This window comes from Nyctibius grandis, chromosome 10 (genome assembly GCF_013368605.1).
Source record: "Nyctibius grandis isolate bNycGra1 chromosome 10, bNycGra1.pri, whole genome shotgun sequence".
Lineage (NCBI taxonomy): Eukaryota > Metazoa > Chordata > Aves > Nyctibiiformes > Nyctibiidae > Nyctibius > Nyctibius grandis.
In genome coordinates this window covers 19353086-19370679 of record NC_090667.1, presented here as the reverse complement: position 1 = coordinate 19370679, position 17594 = coordinate 19353086, and the positions used below count along the sequence as shown (strand labels likewise).

General features: G+C 69.6%; 4 protein-coding genes across 10 annotated transcripts; 3 read left to right on the top strand and 1 right to left on the bottom strand.

The window, feature by feature from the left end:
* Nucleotides 1-3975: 3975 nt before the first annotated feature.
* NAA80 (N-alpha-acetyltransferase 80, NatH catalytic subunit) lies at nt 3976-7285 on the top strand. 3 transcript variants are annotated; one of them, XM_068409532.1, is made up of 3 exons: nt 3976-4035; nt 5446-6205; nt 7198-7285. In XM_068409532.1, the coding sequence occupies exon 2, from the start codon at nt 5454-5456 to the stop codon at nt 6183-6185; it is 732 nt and encodes a 243-aa protein (XP_068265633.1). In that variant the 5' UTR covers nt 3976-4035; nt 5446-5453; the 3' UTR covers nt 6186-6205; nt 7198-7285. The 3 variants fall into 3 exon arrangements, with proteins under 3 accessions (XP_068265633.1, XP_068265632.1, XP_068265634.1); XM_068409531.1 differs by lacking the exon at nt 7198-7285 and having other exon boundaries at nt 5446-6248; XM_068409533.1 differs by lacking the exons at nt 3976-4035; nt 7198-7285 and adding an exon at nt 4420-4487 and having other exon boundaries at nt 5446-6248.
* Nucleotides 3987-8911, top strand: HYAL3 (hyaluronidase 3). Of its 4 annotated transcripts, none has more exons than XM_068408705.1 (3): nt 3987-4035; nt 7198-8095; nt 8208-8911. In XM_068408705.1, the coding sequence occupies exons 2-3, from the start codon at nt 7199-7201 to the stop codon at nt 8814-8816; spliced, it is 1506 nt and encodes a 501-aa protein (XP_068264806.1). In that variant the 5' UTR covers nt 3987-4035; nt 7198; the 3' UTR covers nt 8817-8911. The 4 variants fall into 4 exon arrangements, with proteins under 4 accessions (XP_068264806.1, XP_068264807.1, XP_068264805.1 ...); XM_068408706.1 differs by lacking the exon at nt 3987-4035 and adding an exon at nt 6118-6205; XM_068408704.1 differs by lacking the exon at nt 3987-4035 and having other exon boundaries at nt 6326-8095; nt 8208-8297; nt 8463-8911.
* A 407-nt stretch (nt 8912-9318) lies between these two features.
* On the top strand, nt 9319-11183 carry LSMEM2 (leucine rich single-pass membrane protein 2). Its single transcript, XM_068409680.1, has 4 exons — nt 9319-9340; nt 10522-10662; nt 10746-10955; nt 11047-11183. The coding sequence occupies exons 1-4, from the start codon at nt 9319-9321 to the stop codon at nt 11181-11183; spliced, it is 510 nt and encodes a 169-aa protein (XP_068265781.1).
* Nucleotides 11184-11435: 252 nt separating this feature from the next.
* IFRD2 (interferon related developmental regulator 2) lies at nt 11436-15368 on the bottom strand. 2 transcript variants are annotated; one of them, XM_068408737.1, is made up of 12 exons: nt 15287-15368; nt 14905-15021; nt 14681-14768; nt 14423-14547; nt 14188-14345; nt 13909-13959; nt 13393-13562; nt 13174-13279; nt 12813-12950; nt 12541-12669; nt 12371-12466; nt 11436-12203 (listed from the first exon to the last, which is right to left on the bottom strand). In XM_068408737.1, exons 1-12 carry the CDS (start codon nt 15312-15314, stop codon nt 12123-12125), a joined length of 1287 nt encoding a protein of 428 aa, XP_068264838.1. In that variant the 5' UTR covers nt 15315-15368; the 3' UTR covers nt 11436-12122. The 2 variants fall into 2 exon arrangements, with proteins under 2 accessions (XP_068264838.1, XP_068264839.1); XM_068408738.1 differs by lacking the exon at nt 13174-13279 and having other exon boundaries at nt 12114-12203.
* Nucleotides 15369-17594: the final 2226 nt, after the last annotated feature.

The following is a 17594-nucleotide window of genomic DNA, read 5'->3' as shown; positions in this document are numbered from 1 at the left end:
AAAGAGGGCACCCAGACAGGTCCAGGAAGCAGATACCCAGGGAGGGTCCAGGGCTGTTGCGAGCCAGGGTGAGGGGAAATGGCTTTTCAGACTGCAGGCAGGCAGGCAGGTTGGATCAGGCTTTCTCTTGCCAAGGAGAGTGGCCCCTGGCTGCCCATGTGTGGGGGGACCCAGCCCGACACGGCTTCTCTTACTTCTCTGCTGCAGGATGAAGGTGTGCAGGTGATAGAGAGCTTCTGCAGCCTCCTGACAGGTCCTCTTATCCTTGGAGGTGCAGCAGAGGGTCAGGTGCCCCACCAGCACCCCCAGCATCGAAAACCGCTGCGTCTTGGAGCACTGGTGTCTCTGGACTGTGGCTTGTGCAAAGCAGCAGCAGACCTGGGGGAAAAGAGGCAGCACGGGCACAAGGTGAGTCCAGGCACAAGGTGAGCCCCAGCTGCTCCCGGGGGAGCAGCAGCCCAGAGCAGGGCAGGGCTGCCGGACCCGGGTTCCTGCCTGGGGGACAGGACAGGGACAGGGCAAAGACCCCTGCTCCTGACCTCCTGCTGACTGGGTGCCCAGCTTTCCCGGGAGGTGCGGGGGCTCAGGGGCACAGGGACAGGGCACTGGGCCTGCCCAGACTGGGAGCTCAGTACCTGCAGCTGCGGGTAGATGGTGATGAAATTGGCCAGCCTGGCAATCCGTGCCAGGGCCCTCTCCCGCACCACTGCCGTCTGGGAATTGGTGAAGGGCAGCAGGAGCTGGGAGGAGAAAAGTTGCTGATGTGCCGGGGAGGTGGCACAGCACGGTACGGCCAGGCTTGCTCCAGGGCAGCGCCTGGGATGGGGCACGTGTCCTTGCCCCTCGCAGCAACCTGCTGCGGCCAGGCAGGTTGCTGTATCCCGCTCCTGCTGCTGTCTCTGCTGCCTTGCACTCACTCCATCCCCAAAAATCATCCCTCCGCCCCCCACCCAAGGACCACAAAGCTTTGGGGTGACCACCTCCCTGGGGACGTGCGGTGGGGGCTCTGGGATATGGCCCATGGTGAAGCTGGAGGGGGAAAGCCCCAGGGCTGGGCTCCCCTTGTCAGACAGACAGGTCTGTCTGGGAGGGAGTGTTGGGCAGGATGGGCAGCAGGCACGGCTGCAGGGGTGAGGTGGGCTGGGGCGGGAGGAGAAGAGGCTGTGGCAGCAGTCAGGAAGCAGGGGGCTGGTGGGGGGCATGGCGGGGAAGGAGGGACGTTCTCTGCCCCACTCCTTGCACCAGGCATTGGGGGAGGCTGGGGGGGGCGCCGCTCAAGCTAGGGGTCACTGCCCATAGGGACCCTGTGCCGAGGCCAGACCTGAAAGATGTTCTGCAGAACCACGATGCCTTGGGTGTCAGCGCTGCATAACAGCACCTGCAGCATGCTGTCCATCGCGGCCAGCGTCTGTGAGGGGACAGAGGCTTGGGAGCAGCCCTGGAAGCCTGGCGGGGGGACGGTCCAGGAAAGGGCCTCAGGGCGAGGAAGCTCCCCGTGGTTCACCCCATGGCCCACCTTGGAGTAGAGAGAAGACTCGGTGCCCTTGGTCTTCTTCCACGGAGGCCGGTAGAAGACACTGGAGAAGCATGTGTGGAGGAGGCTGCTCTTCTCCTGCAGAAGCAGCCCTGCTCTGCTGCAGGGACAGAGAGGTGCTTTTCAAACCCGGCAAGGAGGAGGCAGACCCCGGGGTTGAAGATCTGGGCTGATTTTCACACCACGGGGGACATCTCAACCTCCCATGACACTGACACTCGCTTTTGCAGGGAAAACCCCGTGGCACCCCCTGCCCTGCTGTCTGCATCCTTCTCGGACCCAGGACTGGGGATGCCCCCCGCCTGGGACCGGTGCCACGGGGGCCGCCCGGTGTCGGGAGGCCACTCTGGGGGCTGGGGCAGGTACCTCATGGAGGCGATGGCCAGCATGGCTTGCTGCCGCACTCGCGTGCCCAGGCGTTCAGTGGGCTCCTCTTGCAGCAGCGCCTGGGGAGCAGAGCAGGGTGGGATGGGTCAGCACAGGGCAGTCTCCTTTGCCCAGCAAGAGCCTGCGGGGCTGGCAGAGCCCGGGTGCCCCCCTCCTGGCACCCCCTCCCCACGCAGTGGTCCCAAGCCCCATGGCTCTGTGCCCACAGGCTGGCTGAGGGACCTGCAAACGTCGTTGGGTCCAAGACCTGGCTCCAGCCAGGCCACCCAGGTGGCTTTGGAGCATCTCCAAGGATGGAGACCCCAAGCAGCGCTCATCTGCATCCCCCTGCCTGGCCGAGCCCCCTCCTGCCCCCAGGGCTGTACTGCTGCCCTCTGCCCCTGCCCCAGCCTGGCTGGCCATTCCCTCACCTCGATGGTCTCCACCACCTCCAGCTGGCCAACATGAAGTAGGTCCCTCATGGAGTTCACATGGGTGAAGCTGCAGATGGTGCAGATGGAGCCCAGAAACCTCAGCTTCTGGGCCTTCCGGGCCTTCTGGGGACAGATGGACAGACAGCGTCAGGGGGGAGAGACAGCGTGGGGGGGCCCAGTACAGTCCCCGTCACCTTCTGAGCACAGGGTGGGGGCAGAAAGACCGGCCGTGAGACATGGGCACAGCCTCGTAGGAGTGGCCACAGATACCTTTGGTCTGCTGCTGAGGAAGGCTCGGATGATGTCCAGGTCATTCTCCTCCTCCTCGGGCACAGCCCAGGTGGAGCGGCACAGATCTGGCCAAGAGAGAGCAGGCAGGGCTGGGGGACGGGCGGGGGGGAAACCCCAGCCCTCTGCCCAGCTCCCGGGGGTGTCACCAGCCCTGGCTCAAGGCTGGGACACTGGTGTCCCCTGTGCGCCCCAGGGGTGAGGGCACAATGCTGGAGGGCAGTATGGGGAGGGGGCCCGGGCGTGCCCAGGTGAGGGATGCACTGGCATCAAGGGGCAGGGAGGGTCCCTGTCATGGGATGCCGTGATGGGGCTGGCTCCCTGCGCCGTGGGAGCCCTGATGCCAGCCTGGCTGCTGGGTGCGAGCCTGGGACAGGGCAGGGTGGGCGGGTGGGGGCAGGGGGGGCAGCCCCCTGCCCGCAGCACCCACACACTCACCTGCCTGCACCGTCTGGACCTTGCGCAGCTTGTTGGGCTTCAGCCCAGAGCTGTGAGCTGAGGCAGGTCTGGTCTTCTCCTCCCAGGCAAGCCTGGGGTGCCTGGGGGGTCTCTGCTCCATCCTGCCTGAGGGGGGAAAGGGGTGAGGGGGAGCCCGCGGCCCCTGGAGCTGCCCTGCCGGGGCGGTGGGGCAGAGGTGGCCGCACTCAGGGGGCTCCTCACTCCCACCCTGTCCCAACGCCGTCCTCCCAGACGCTGCAGGGGCAGAGCGGGGTGACACAGGGTGTCCCAAAGGGCCCCAATGTCACCACCCCCAGTCCCCCGATCGCCCTCTCTGCCGGCGAGGGGACGGGACTGACTCCCTGTTCCTCCTCCTCCCGCTACGGGGCTGGGGTTCAGCTGTACCGGGGTCGTCCCCCTTGTCACCGGGACCCCTCTGTCCCCGGCACCCAGCACCCGGCACTGGCACTGGCTCTTCCCTCCGCCACACGAGGAAGGGGCTCCTCTCGATCAAGGGCTGGCGGGCACATAGGGGACACCGGCCGCCCTCCCGTGCGCTCAAGCCACACTGGCCCACTGCGTCGGGGTCGCCTGGCTCCCCGGTTCCGGTTGCCACGGGCCCACCGCATCGGGGTCGCCTGGCACCCCGGTTCCGGTTGCCACGGCGCACGGCAGCGTTCCACCGGCCCTGGGCTGGCACCATGGAGGGGGGAGTCCCGTGGGGGGAGCGGGGGCGAGAGGCCGGCGGGCAGCGGGAGGCAGCGTGGCGGGACATGGCGACAGGACCCCCGGCCACGGCCGGCACCGGTCGGGCACCAGCGCTGGCACCGGTCGCCGCACGGCGCATGCGCACACGGGTGGGCAGCGCGGGCGCGGCCTCCGGCCGCCAGGGGGCGCGGCTCGGGCGCCGGGACGTGGCGGCAGCAGAAGTGGGCGCGCGGCGGCGGCGGCGGCGGCGGCGGGGCCGGCAGAGAGGTAGGGGCGGGCCGGGAGGGGAGAGGGGGCCGGTGCGGGGTCCGTGAGGGGCCAGCGGTGGGGCCAGTTATGGGGCCAGTGGTGGGGTCAGTTATGGGGCCAGTGGTGGGGTCAGTAATGGGTCAGTGATGGGGTCAGTGGTGGGTTGGGGGCCGTGTGTTGGGGAGGTGCAGCCATGGGGCGGGGGCAGCGATCAGCTGGGTGGTGCCGTGCGGGGTTGTGCACCGTGTGCGGGTGCAGTGCGGTTTGGAGTGATGGGGGGGGTGCGGACAGGGTGGGTGCCCTGTGCAGGGCTGCAGTCTGGTTTGGGCGCCCTGTGGGGCCCTGGACAGACGTGTCATTCACGCCGGGGAAGCAGAACCAGGCGCTGCGGTTGGCCATGAGCCTGGGCTGCTTCCTGCCGCGCTGCCGCGCAGGCACCGAGGGCGCGGGAGCCGGCGGTGACAGGCAGGGTGAGTGTGGGCAGGGTGGGCAGCGGGCAGGGTGGGCAGGCCTGTGCCCCTGGAGAGGGGCAGGCATGGGAGGGGAACTGGGCACCGGGGCAGGTGAAGCTGGCAGGCAGAAGCAGGCAGCAGGGCAGGCATGGAGGGGGGCTTCCCCCTGCACTCGGGGCCCCCCAGGTGCTGGCGGGGTCCCGGTGGGGGTTTGCTGGGGAGACAGAAGGAAAAGCCCCACCCGCCTCGGGGTGCCGGCGGGGCCTTGGGGCCCTGCCTCGCCTCCAAAGGGGGGAGTGCAGGCTGGGCTGGGAGCGGGGGGCCTTGGAGCTGGGGGGAGCTTTGGGGGGCACCCTGAGGGTGCGGGCGGCAGGGCTGGGCCCTCCCCACCCCCCAGAGGGGGGAGCGGGGCAGTTTGCCCAACCCCAGCTGCTGAGCCGGCGTGGCGGTTCCTCCCGCCCGCAGCCTGCGGCTTCTCCTTCGCAAGGGGAACGGCCGCCAGGCCGGGAGAGGGGTCCCGCTGCTCACTGGTTGTGGCAGGGGGCTCCTGGCCCCTCGGAGGCCGGCAGGGCCACCCCGAGCCCCTGCACCAGTGCAGCATGGCTGGGATCTGCTCAGCTCCCCTCAGGTACTCTCTCGCTGGCTGGGTACACGTGTGATGAGCTGGCTGGTCTCAGGCGGGTGCCCAGGTGGCAGGAGCTGGTGGCAGGGCTGGGGAGGGGGCAAGGCCAGCCCTGTGCCCCCTGCCACTGTCCCTCCACCAGCTCGGCGGTGCCATACCTGCCCGCAGGTCTCATGGCATGGGCGCCTGGAGCCGGCACCATGCGCCTCGGACCCCTCACTAACCCCCGCAAACCCATCTGGCCACGCCACTGGGGAGCCGTGCCTGTGCTGGGGCTGGTGCTGGGCTGAGGGGACACACACGTGGTCTATCCCCCACCACCTCTAAGCTGTGGCCTGCTTGGTCTCCCGTCAGTGAGAAGAATGGGCTCCGTGTCGGAGGAGCTCAGCCTGGTCCCCCTGCACCAGAGGCCAGAGCTGCTGGAGGCCTGCGCCGAGCTGCTGCGCAACGAGTGGGGGAAGAGCCGGGCATCACGGCTCCACACGCTCCAGCGTTCCTCGGACGCCTTCCCCACCTGCCTGCTGCTGCTGCGGAGCCGGGGCCCTGCCGAGGCCCCCGTTGCAGTCCCCGCTGCCCGGGAGGGTCCCTGCCAGCTCGTGGGCCATGTCCGGCTCTCCCGCGTGGCCGGCCGTCCCCGCGACCTCTTTGTGGAGAGCGTGGTGGTGGCCCGGGCGCTGCGGGGCCAGGGCTACGGGCGACGGCTGATGGAGGCCACCGAGCGGTGGGCGCAGGCCCGGGGCTTTGGCTGCCTGCGCCTCACCACCCACGACAAGCAGCACTTCTACGCCCACCTGGGCTTTGTCCTGGGCGAGCCGGTGCAGAGCGTGGCCTTCCTCAGCCCCGCCATACCCGCCGAGCTGCTGCGGCTCTTCTCCGCCCTTCCCGGCACTGCCACCACCATCACCATCAGGCCAAGGGTGCCCTCCGCCCCGTCGCCTCCCTCCCCGCCTCCCGCTGCCCCCCCGCCGCCCCCTCCACCGCCTGTCATCTGGGCAAGGGGGGTGCTGGCCGAGAGCCGGGGGCAAAGCCCCCTGGAGACCCCCCACCGCGACGCCAAAGGGCTGCCCATCTTCTGGATGAAGAAGGACATCTGAGGGGCCGGGGTGCCGAGCCGGTGATTAAAAGCAAGTGCGGGCAGGAGCTGCCCGCCCTGGCGCTGCCTGCCTGCCTGCTGTTCTTCGGGGCTGGCACCAGCTCCCCCAGCCTTCCCAGTTTGCCCTGGCCCCACTGCCGCAGTGGGTGCCAGGGCACTGGCGCGGAGGTGGTCCCCACACCCTGCCCTGCCCGGCCCCCAGCTCGCCTGGGACCACCAGTGTGGCAGGGAGCCAGGCTCCACCTCAGGCACTGGGGTTGGGACTGGTCCCAGGAGCGCTGCCCAGTCCCACCAGCTTCTCCTCCACCCAGGGGACTCGCTGTGGGGCAGCTGGGGCTGACGTGCCCTGTCTGCCCCCCCCCCTCCCCGAGGCAGCTGGCAGCGGCAGGGGCCAGTAGTGGGAAGGTCAGGGAGAGCGGCTGGGCCCCAAGGCGGGGGATTAGTGCCGTCCTTGCTGCGTCATGCAGCCCCCTGGCCTGTCCCCTGCCTAATCCCCTTGCCCTGGGCGGCTGGCCAGCACTGGGCAGGGGCACCCAGCTCCCTCCGGCCCTGCCTGGGATGGGAGGGACAGAGCTGCCCCGTTGGCTCCACTGCGCCTTGGGGGGCTCAGCCCCTCGGCAGGGCACCCAGCCTGGCTCGGCCCTGCTACAAAATGGGGAAGAGGGGATCACGGTGCCCCCACTACGGGCAGGGCTAGGAGCTAGCAGGGAAACTGAGGCACTGGGGTCGGTGGCTTGCAGTGCCGCACCAGAGCCGTGCCATGGCTGTGGCGGTGCAGGCAAGGGCTCCGGGCACCAGGGCGCAGCAGGCAGAGGTGCCGCTGGTGGTACCGAGGTGTCTGAAACGCCCAAGTTTGCCAAGTCCTGTGGGATTTCGGGGCAGGCAGCACATGCCTGCGCAGCAGCCGGGCCCCTGTGGCCGATCCTAGCCCACAGCGTGCCAGGGCGGCAGTGCCAGCACGGCCGGGGTGCCCGCTGCGCCCCGCCGCCTCACCCCCGCTGCTTTCCCCGCAGGATGGTGCTGGCGCTGGCGCTGTGGGCCTGCCTGGCACTGGGCACGGCTGGCGGGGAGAGCCCGGCACCGGAGCCCCTGGCAGGCGGCCAGCCCTTCGCCGTGGTGTGGAACGTCCCCGCCGGCCGCTGCCAGCGCCGCTTCGGCGTGGGGCTGCCCCTCGGCGACTACGGCATCGTGGAGAACCAGAGCGGCCACTTCGCCGGCCAGAACATCACCATCTTCTACAAGAACAAGTTTGGGCTGTACCCCTACTTGTCGCGGCAGGGCATCCCCCGCAACGGGGGCATCCCCCAGCGCGTCCCCCTGGGCGCCCACCTCGCCAGGGCGGCCCAGGACATCCGCCGCCTCCTGCTCCCCGCTTTCCGCGGCCTGGCTGTGGTGGACTGGGAGGAGTGGAGGCCCCTCTGGGCCCAAAACTGGGGGGCCAAGCGGATCTACCAGGCGGCCTCGGAGCAGTGGGTGCGGGACCAGCATGGCCTCCTCCCGGCGCGGCGGCGGCTCCGGCTGGCCCGGCAAGAGTTTGAGTGGGCGGCGCGGGCTCTGATGGAGGACACGCTTCTGCTGGGCCGGACCCTGCGCCCGGGGGGGCTCTGGGGTTTCTACCGCTTCCCCGACTGCCTCAACGGCAACTGGGCCAAGGAGGCCAACTACACCGGGCAGTGCCGGCCGGCGGAGATGCGGCGCAACAGCCGGCTGGGCTGGCTCTGGGCCACCTCAGCCGCCCTCTACCCCAGCATCTACCTGCCGCCGGCGCTGCCGCCCGCCCTGCGCCGCCGCTACGTGCACCACCGGCTGCGCGAGGCCCTGCGCGTGGCCACCTTCGGCGCCGACGGCCTCCTGCCCGTGGTCGCCTACTCCCGCCTCTCCTTCCGCCGCTCGCACCGATTCCTGGAGCCGGTAAGCACCGTGGGGCCGGGGCTGGCAGCGGGTGGGCTGGGGGGGTCCTGCTTGGCCCCGGGACGCAGCCCGCGCCCCCAGCCCGGTCACATCTCCTCTCTCTCCCGGGAAGGCTGACCTGGTGCACACCATCGGGGAGAGCGCGGCGCTGGGTGCGGCCGGAGTCGTGCTCTGGGGAGACATGTCGTACTCCCGCTCGGCTGTGAGTATGGCCCCGCGTGGCACTGGAGCCAGCACGCGGCGGGCAGCAGGATGTGACGTGGGCATGGGACGTACGGGACGGCCACGTGCCCTGTGCCTGCCGGGGAGGGGTGGCCAAAGGGACCCCAGTGCCAGGGCGGGTTCTCACTGCTGCTTTTCCCCCCAGGAGAGCTGTGCCAGCCTGCGCCACTACCTCGTGTCCACCCTGGGTCCCTACGTGGCCAACGTGACGGCAGCAGCCCAGGCGTGCAGCTACGGGCAGTGCCATGGGCACGGGCGCTGCGTGCGCCGGCAGCCCCACGACCTGGGCAGCCTCCTGCACCTCAGCCCCGGTGCCGGCCCGCCGGCCTCGTTCCGCTGCCACTGCTACTGGGGCTGGGCCGGCGAGGGCTGTGCCCGGCGGGTCCAGCCCGGCCCTGCCGCCTCCTGCCCGCTGCCCACCCACACTCACGGCCTCTACGGGCACAACGACCTCCCGCCCTCCGACACCTGCCTGCCGCGGGGCACATGGGGCTGGTGACTATGGCTGGGGACCACCACGGTCCCCTGCCCTGGCAGCGCTGCTGCTCGGCACGTCCTATCGTCTTGTTAACTTAAATAAATCCTCCTGGCACAGCTGGCATGGCCCTTGTGGGCAAAGCTGGGGGAGGGGGGCACGATTGCTGTTGGAGCTGAGAGGCACCAGAGACCCCAGTTTGGCTCTGGATGGGCCCACTGGTGCCTCAGTTTCCCTGCACGGGCTCTGCCCTGATCCCACAGTGAGCTGGCTGCCCCTTTACCCAGGGAAGGGGGCACGGGGGGGCCACCAGGGGCTGCACTCCCTTTGCCACATTGGCACCGCGCTGCCAGCAGCCCTGACCGCGCCGCCAGGCCCCCCTCCCCACGGCTATTTTTATCGCCCCCCCCAACTGTATTTCTCACCATCCTATTTTAAGCGGTGCAGTTGGCGCACAGAGAACCCAGTGCCCGGCTCCCGGGGGCCCCGCACTGCCTCGCTGCCTGGGCGCAGGGCACGGGGAGCCATGCCCAGGGAGGCTGGAGAAGGTAGGCTGGGGAGTGAGCTGGGGGCTGGCGGGGGCCCTGGCACCCGGGCTTGGGGAGGGGGAGGCCCTGGGCCACAGGGTTGGGATGGAGGCAGTGGCCAAACGTTGCCCTCCAGCATGGGGGCTGCGGGCAGAGATGCCCACCCGGGGAAAAAGGGGCTCCTGGAGCACTGCAGGCACAGGGCAGCAGGGTTTGGGGAGGGGGCAGGCAGCTGGCTGACACAGCCCCTTGCAGCAAACCTATGCACCCAACCGTGCCCCCCTCAGCCGGGGGGAGCAGATGCAGGGGTGATGGGGATACCCGTGGGGCAGCCCCAGCCAAAGGCAGGGCCATGAGGAGGGTCCGGGGGGGGACCTGGGCACCAGCCGAGGCCCCCCAGCCCCAACACCCGTCACCCTGCCAGCAGCACGCACCGCGGCGCCACGCTGCCCTGCACCACGCCGCTGACCACGGGGGGGATTGGGAGCGGGCACAGTGCCACCCTGCCCTGCTCCACCGCGGGCACAGTGCCCGGGCCCTGCCCACTGCTCAGAAACACGCAAACACCCAGAAAAAAAAACCCTCCTTCCCCTCTCCCCCCGCACCGGGGGCACGGCTGCTTCCCGAGGCAGTGCTGGAGCCGTGCCTGCTCCCAAAAAGCCCCCTCGCTCCCATGGGGGATGTGACCACCCGGGCGGTGGGCACCAGGACCCCCGGCACAGCACGGACCCCACATCTCCGGCTGGGCACCCCTAAGCAGCACACAAGCCCGGTGCCCGCAGGGAAAGCCAAGCCGTGCTGCCGGCTGGAGCTGGCACTGCCCTGCCCGCCGGCTCCCAGCTGGCCCCGGGGAGCCCCAGCCAGCCCCGCGGTGCCTAGGCTACCCGGGCCGAGGGGCTGGCACATTCCTGCCCGCAAGCCAGGGCCAGATTCCAGCCCCACTAACGAGGCTCTGGGATCGTGGCCACCAGGCGCCCGCTAACTGCTCCAATGACAGTGCTGGGGCGGGGGGGGGACACGGCCAGCGCTCGCCTGCTCCTGGGCACAGGGCTGTGCCAAGGGAGTGCCAGCATTGGCTGCCCGCCCCGGCACAGCACCAGGCTGGCACCAAAGCTGGGGTCACCTCTGGGAGGGGTCCGGTCCTCACAGGGGTGCCCGGGCAGGCAGGGGCCACCCTCACCCTCTGCCTCTGCTCCCAGCAGACAGCATGGGACGGGCCGAGGGTGCGGCGCCCGCAGAGCCTGGGGACCCCGACGGCGGCGAGCCCGGAGCCATCAGCCTGCGCCCCGTGGAGTCCATCAGCGACCTGCACTGGGCCTCGAGCGGGCACAAGGGCGCCGAGGGTGAGAGCGGCGTGGCGGGCGACCCGTGGCAGCCCCGGCCGCGCTGGCGGCTGGGCCCTGACCTCTTCTCTCCCTGCCCGCAGGCAACGGCCCGGCTCCCACCAGCAGCCTGTGCCGGCCCCCGCCTCGCCCCGTGCCCCCCGGCCCCCCGCCGCTCCTGCCCATCCTGCGCCCCGTGCCCACCGCCAGCCCCTGCCCCTGCCTTGGCCCTGGTCACCCCCTGCTGCTGGCCCTGCTGGGGCTCCTGGCCCTGGCAAGCTTGGTCCTGGCCACACTGGCCATCTACCTGAGTGGTACGTGGCAGCAGGCAGGGTCGGGGCGGGGGGGGTGCTGCAGGAGGGCCAGGCCGCCCACCCCCAGCGTGTCCCCGTCCTGTCCCCGCAGTGCTGCAGAGCCAGTCAGTGCGGGCACTGGCCCAGTGGCTGGAGAGCCAGGAGGACGCCGTGCGCCAGCTGCAGGCAACCAGCGGGCAGCTCTGGGCTCACCTCAACGCCAGCGCTGAGCCCAGCGGGCACCGCTGAGCTGCTCCCGGCCTCACCGCGGGCACCGGGCCACCACGGGAAGGGGCACCGAAGGGCGGGAGGGGGGGAGCAGGCAGCCCTACGCGTACCCCGTCCTGCTCAGACCTGGCAGCATCACCCCACGCCGCGCAGGGGGTGGCGGGGGCAACCCTGGCCTCCACCCCAGGCTGCGAGAGAAAGGGACAGGGCTGCAAGGACCAGCATTGTCCCCAGTGACAGCCCTTCCTCTTCACAACAAGGCAAAAGGCACCCTCCAATTAGCCTTTTAATTACCTCCTGTAATGAAAGTCTTAGACAATTACCACCGTAGAGATACATTCCTGGGGTGGCAGACACTCACAGCTGGCATAGCCCCATGCCCACCCAGGCAGCAGTCCCCGAGGCTGCACAGGCAGCACCGGGACTCGCCCGTTGTGCCACCCCCGCCCACGTCGTTAATTTCCCACAAGAGGCCTGTCTCATGTAAAGCATTTGGCTGGAAAAGGGCTCAGAGCAGGTGACCGGCAGGGCTGGGCAGCACCCACCACCCCGCACCGCTCTGCCACCACCTCTGGGTGCCAGGCTGGCTGCGGAGGCAGGGGCTGTGCCCAGAGCATGGCAGGGGGGAGCTGGGGGACACCAGGGCCAGCTGCCCCGCAGCCCTACCTCCGAGAGGGGCTGCGGGAGCCCTGCGAGCCCCCCTCCCACCGTGCCACGCGGAGCCCCAGCCACAGAGCGGGCACACAGCAGCGCGCCACCCCCCCCGCCCCAGCTCTTCTTTTATCCTTTTTGGTTTTTTGGTTAAAAAAATAAAAGAGGGGGCAGCCCCCGGTGGGGCAGCTCCAGGCATTAAATACTCTGCTGTACATGAATAAAAGCCCGAGGGCTGGGGGGCACCGGCCCCTCACAGTGCTGGGTCTGCAGTCCAGGTGGGCTGGGGGCTCTGCCCCCCTCCGCCCGTCACAGCACATCCGCCCGCTTGTCCCGCACCCGGCTCCGGGCTTTTGTGCGGGCTTTGAAGGCAGCTGAATTGTAGAGGTGCTGGGAGGGGAGGGAAGGAGAGATGGGTTAGGAGGTGACCCCTTCTGCTCACCCCCACACCAGTGCCCACCCTGCTCAGGGCTACACGGTCGCAGGCAGGTGCTCGGCTGGAGCCCACAGTGGCATGGAAGGGGACTGCGGGCACAAATCTGGGTGGCAGCACCCACCTTCTCGAAGCGGGAGACCTTGCTGGCTTTCAGAGCAGCCACATCCAGCAATAAGGGAGGCCCGAGGCCAAAGATCTCCCGTAGCAGCTCATTGTTCTGTGGAAAAAGGGGCCTGTCAGCACCCGCCAGCACCGGCCCGGCGCCCCCCAGCACGGCCACCTGGCCCCTACCTGGAGGTGGTGGCGGATGCCAGAGCCCAGCACCTCTTTAAAGGTGTGGTAGGTGCGCTGGCGTGCCCAGCTGTCCAGGTACATGCACTCCAGGCCAAATTGGATGGTCTCCTCCTGGTACTCCCCACTCTGGGCAGAGAAAGGGGCATCAGCCACAAGCTGGGTGCAAGCCCTGCGTGTCCCCCAGCTCTCAATGGAGAGAGGGGAATCGCCAGGGCAGCAGCCGCACGGCCACGGGCTCGGCAGGGACGGGCACCACCAGCCTCCAGTACCTCGATGAAGCGCAGGATGTCCCGGAAGATGGAGCGCTGCTTCCGCCGGTCTGTCTTGGCTCGGTACTTGTTGCTCTCGGTAGCCAGGACCTTGAGCTGGGCACGCAAGAACTCTGTATCTTGGTGGCACAAGTCCTCCTGCCAAAAAAAAACAGGGGGGTTTGGAGGGGACGCAGCTCCAGGCACTGTCCACTACCAGGACACCACTTGGGCACCTGCTAGTGACACCAGCCTGGCACGTCCCAACGCCGTCAGTGCCAGCTCAGCCGGGGGCACGGGAAGGTTCCTGGCGCCAGCAGCTCCCTGCCGCTCTGCTGCCTGCCCAGCCGCTGCCTCCTGCCACCGCAGCGCCCTGCCGTACCTCCATGTCCTGGGCCAGCTCGAAGACCAGCGCGATGGCTTCCCCGGCCAGGATGCGCACCGCCACGCTGCTGCTGGACAGCAGCGGGGGCAGCTTCAGCCAGCAACTGGGGCAGGAAGGCAGGAGGCAAGTCAGGGGGGGCAGGCACCACCCTAGGGGCTCCTCCCTCCCCAGCCAGCTGCCCCACACCAGTCCCCACGCCCCCCACACGCCACTCACTTGTCCAAGATGCTCTTGATGTGGGACGGGGGGCAGATGGTGAGGAGCAGGGACCACGACTGGAGCGCGCTGCAGTGCAGAGGGCTGTGCTGGGTGGGTGTCGAGCCCCCCTCGCCCGCACTGGGGGGGCTGAATATGCCCTCCAAGCAGGAAAGGCACGAGACCAGGTCCTGGAGGTGGGAAGCCCGCCTGTCAGACCACAGCTGCCAGGAAGATGCCAAAGGGAAGCCGCGCACTGGAGACGGAAGGGGACCCACCCTGCCCAGGGGCATCAGAAGCCCCCCGGGGTAGGAGGGGCTCCTCCACTCAGGACACCCCATCTCTGTGAGGTGGGCTTCACCCCCCAGCTCAGCTTCAGGCTGCCTGGGGAAGAGGCCTGGGCTGTCACTGATGTCCCTGTGCCACTTCCCCAGCTCAGCTCCAAGCTGCCCCGGCACTGTGGGCCAAGGGCGTGTGGCATGGCAGGCCCCGGGGTGCCCTCGGGCAGGGGTACAGACAACACACAGGTGCAGTTACCTCGAGGTCAGCAGCGGCAATATAGCAACACATGCCCAGGGTCATGGCACACTGGCAAGAGATGTGGGGAAAAGGCAGTCAGAGGAGGCAGCACCGGGCCAGATCCAGCACCCAGCCAAGGGAAGCAGGGTCAGGGTGTCCCTGCTTTACCCCACCGCTCCCTGTAGCGCCCAATCCTGCCACCCTCCACCAACCACAGGGGCCCCCAAAGGCATCACCTGGACTCTCCCCACCGCTGAGATGCCCCCCGTGCCCAGGAGGGAAGGGGCCAAGCCTTACGCTCTGCCGGGCGCTGGGGCTGGCCGTGCTGTCTGTCAGGACGCTAATAAGCAGGGGCTTCAGACTGCGAAACACCTCTTCCGCCTCTGGGCCAGAGCCCATCTGGAGGCAGAGGAGGGTGAGGACGGTGCCCGCCAGTGCCTGTTCCTCCCCTTTACCTGTGGGCAGCACGAGAGACCTCCCTCAGACGCTGGTCACCAGCCCTGCCACCCCCAGCGCCCGCCTGCGCCCAGACCTTTCTTGAGACACTTCTCCAGGGAGTCGGTGAGCGTGAGGCGGCGCTCCAGCAGGAACTCAGAGAGCGTTTTGGAGGAGAAGGCCAGGCGCAGGCCCTGCAGTGCCGCCTGCCGCGTCTTGGCACTGCGAGAGACCGTGGGAGGTCAGCGGGTGGGGTGGCCCGGGACGAGGCCCGGGCCCTGCCTGGGGCTGGCAGCACCGGCAGGGACGGGCAGCGTGGCAGGCGTGCCCACGGCGGGTGACGGCCGCTCCTCACCTCTTGTCCAGGAGGTTGTCCATGTGCTCCTTCAGCCTGTCCTCTGCCTCCTCCTCCTCCTGGCCTTGCTCCCCTGCCGCCTCGCTCCCTGCCGGGGCGGCACCCACGTCACGGAGGTGCCCGTGCCACGAACGGGTGGGGACACACAGCAACGGCACCGCCACCCACGGGGACACACGGAGGGGGCCGCGGCGGGCGGGCCGGCCGGCCCCGAGGTCACCCACCTGCGCCCTCCTCGGCGGGGCTGGCCCCCTCGCTGGCGCTGCTGCAGTGGCTCAGCACCTCGCTGCCGGCCTCCTCCTCGCTGGCGGGAGAGCCTGCCCGGGCGCTGCCGGGGCCACCTGCGGGGCGGGGGGACGGTTGGCGACAGGCTCCGGTCAAGCCCGGCCGCACCGGGGAGAGGCGGCGCGGGGACCACCGGGACGGAGACCTGAGGCCTGTGCGGACCCCCGCGCCCCGCTGCCGGCGAGGCGGGTCAGGGCTGGGCACGGCGGCCCCGTCCGGCGCGGCCCCCCCGGGCCCTGCCAGCCCCGCCACGCTCCCCGGTCCGCCGCCTTCCCGCCCTGCACCGCGTCCGGGCCGCCCCCCCCTCCCGCCCTCACTCACGGCGCTCGCCTCGGCGGGAGCGCGGCATGGCCGCCGCGCGCGGACCCCACGCCCCTCCCCGGGCGGGAAGCCCCGTCCCTGGGCCCGCCCACGGCTCCGCCCCGCCCCGCCCCGCCCCGCCGCGCGGCCCCCTGGGAACGCCCGCCGCCATCTGCGCGTGCGCGGGGCTGCTGACCGCAAGTGCCGGCAAGCGCCGCGCGGGGGCAGCGGGGCCGCCGTGTCCCTTTGCCCGTCCCTGTGCCCCTGTCCCGGTCCATAGACCCGCCGCTGTCCCTGCTGCTGTCCCTGTCCCTCTGCCCATATCTCCTGCCCCTGCCCCTGCCTGCATCTCGTTAGGAAATCTCATTCCCTCGCTAGTGTACCAATTAGCCGTTATAGGATGAAATTGTATGAACTTTCTTAAGGTCTATATAACTTACGCCGTATATTGCATAGTTATGGTTCAGTAGGCGAGGAGGAGGGGGAAGAGGAGGAGGAGGACAGCCCCACCACAAAGGATGAGGCTGCCCTTGGGCTCCCGAGATAGGGCCAGCACCCCCGCCCTCCCCGAGGTCCCCCCGCTGCCTGGCCTCACAGATAAGGACATATAGTGGGGGGGCGCGTGGGCGAGGACAGAAGGGTGACGCCGCTATAGAGTTACAGTGGCTCTGCAAAGCGGGTGTGTGGGGGCGTGAGCAGGGATCGGTCAAACTGAGCTGCACCCCCGCGCTTGAAGGGCGTGAGAGCCACGGCTGAAACCGCCTTTGGGGTGCCCTGATTTGGCTGGGACACCCCGTGGGCACAAATAAAGAATGACTCTTGTCGTTCTCACCTTGGCATCCTGGCCTCGCTCCTCGGGCCGCACCTGCAAGGTGCGAAATGCTCATGACACCTGTCCCTGCCCGCAGCCCTGCCCCTGCCTGTATCCCTGTCCCTGCTGCCGGCCCTGTCCCTTCGCCTCTCCCTGCCCACATCCCTGCCTGCATCCCTGTCCCTCTGCCTGTCCCTGCACAGTCTGCATACCTGCCCATATCCCATGTCCCTGCTCCTACCTGTATCTCTGCTTCTGTCCTTGTCCGTGCCCCTCCTTGTATCCCTGCCCTGTCCCTGCACAAATCCCTGCTCCTGTCCCCATTTCTGCCCCTGCCCCTGTTACTGTCCCTGCCCATAACACTGCCCATATCCCTGTCCCTGCCTGTTCCCCTGCCCACGTCCCTGCCTCTATTCCTGACCCAGTTCCCGCCCCGTTGTCACCCAGCACTAAGGGGACACCCGTCCCTGCTCCTGCCCATATCCCTGCCCTGCCCATGTCCCTGCCCCGGCCTGTATCTCTGCCCCTGTCCCTGGCCCGTCTCTACCCCTGTCCCTGCTCCTGCCTCTGCCACTTCCCCTGTCCCTGTCCCTGCCCGTACCCTTATCTCTGTCCCTGTCCCGACTGCACCCCATGCCCAATCCTTACCCATGGCCCTGTCCCTGTGGCTGCCCCATCCCTGTCCCTGTCCCCGTCCCTGTCTCTGTCCCTTCCTGCCTCCTCTCCCTACCCGCTGCCCGTCTCCTGCCCATGCCCTGACCCCCTGACCCTTCCCCCTCTCGCCTGCCCCTGCTCCTGCCCGCTCCCCCTTCCAGCCTGCGGCCCTGCCCACCCTCCTGCCCCTGCCCGGAGTTTCCAGGCCTCAGGTTCAGGTTTTTGGCTCTTCCCGCTTGCCCGGGATGACCCAGCGCAGGCGAGAGGGGCTGCCCATGGGCACCGATCCCACGGCACCCACCCCGCGGCACCCACCCCGCAGCACCCACCCCGTCGGCACCCACCCCGCGGGCACCGACCGCGCCCACAGCCCCGCGTGGGGGATGGAGGGGCCGTGCGGGCAGAGCCGCCGAGGGGGCCCGTCCGCACTTTCGTTTCCAGCCGGCGGAGGCAGAAACCGAAAGCAGAGGCAGACACCGACACCCGCCCATTGCCCGGCCCCGCCGGCGCTTAAGGCAGCGCGTGCTGCCCGTCCCGGCTGCCCCCCGCTGCCGGGGGTGACACCGGGACCCTCGGTGCTGCCGGCACCAGCCGTGTCCCGCTACCGGGGGGCACCGGAACCCCCGGTGATGCCGGCACCAACCGTGTCCCGCTACCGGGGGGCACCGGGACCACCGGTGGTGCCGGCACCAGCTGTGTCCCGCTGCCGGGGGTGACAACGGGACCCCCGGTGGTGCCGGCACCAGCTGTGTCCCGCTGCCGGGGGTGACAACGGGACCCCCGGTGATGCTGACACCAGCCGTGTCCCGCTACCGGGGGGCATCGGGACCACCGGTGGTGCCGGCACCAGCCGTCTCCCGCTGA

Bases quoted from the DNA above. Each gene is read 5' to 3' on its own strand.
- NAA80 (XM_068409532.1), top strand. From the start codon at position 5,454: ATGGGCTCCGTGTCGGAGGAGCTCAGCCTGGTCCCCCTGCACCAGAGG.
- HYAL3 (XM_068408703.1), top strand. From the start codon at position 6,743: ATGGGAGGGACAGAGCTGCCCCGTTGGCTCCACTGCGCCTTGGGGGGC. The intron at 8,096-8,207 runs GTAAGCACCGTG...TCTCCCGGGAAG, and splicing joins CGCACCGATTCCTGGAGCCG to GCTGACCTGGTGCACACCAT.
- IFRD2 (XM_068408737.1), bottom strand. From the start codon at position 15,314: ATGCCGCGCTCCCGCCGAGGCGAGCGCC. The intron at 12,670-12,812 runs GTACTGGAGGCT...TTCTCTGCCCAG, and splicing joins ACATCCTGCGCTTCATCGAG to AGTGGGGAGTACCAGGAGGA. The intron at 12,204-12,370 runs GTGGGTGCTGCC...CTCCCCTCCCAG, and splicing joins AGGTCTCCCGCTTCGAGAAG to CACCTCTACAATTCAGCTGC.
- LSMEM2 (XM_068409680.1), top strand. From the start codon at position 9,319: ATGCCCAGGGAGGCTGGAGAAG. The intron at 10,663-10,745 runs GTGAGAGCGGCG...CCCTGCCCGCAG, and splicing joins CGGGCACAAGGGCGCCGAGG to GCAACGGCCCGGCTCCCACC. The intron at 10,956-11,046 runs GTACGTGGCAGC...CTGTCCCCGCAG, and splicing joins ACTGGCCATCTACCTGAGTG to TGCTGCAGAGCCAGTCAGTG.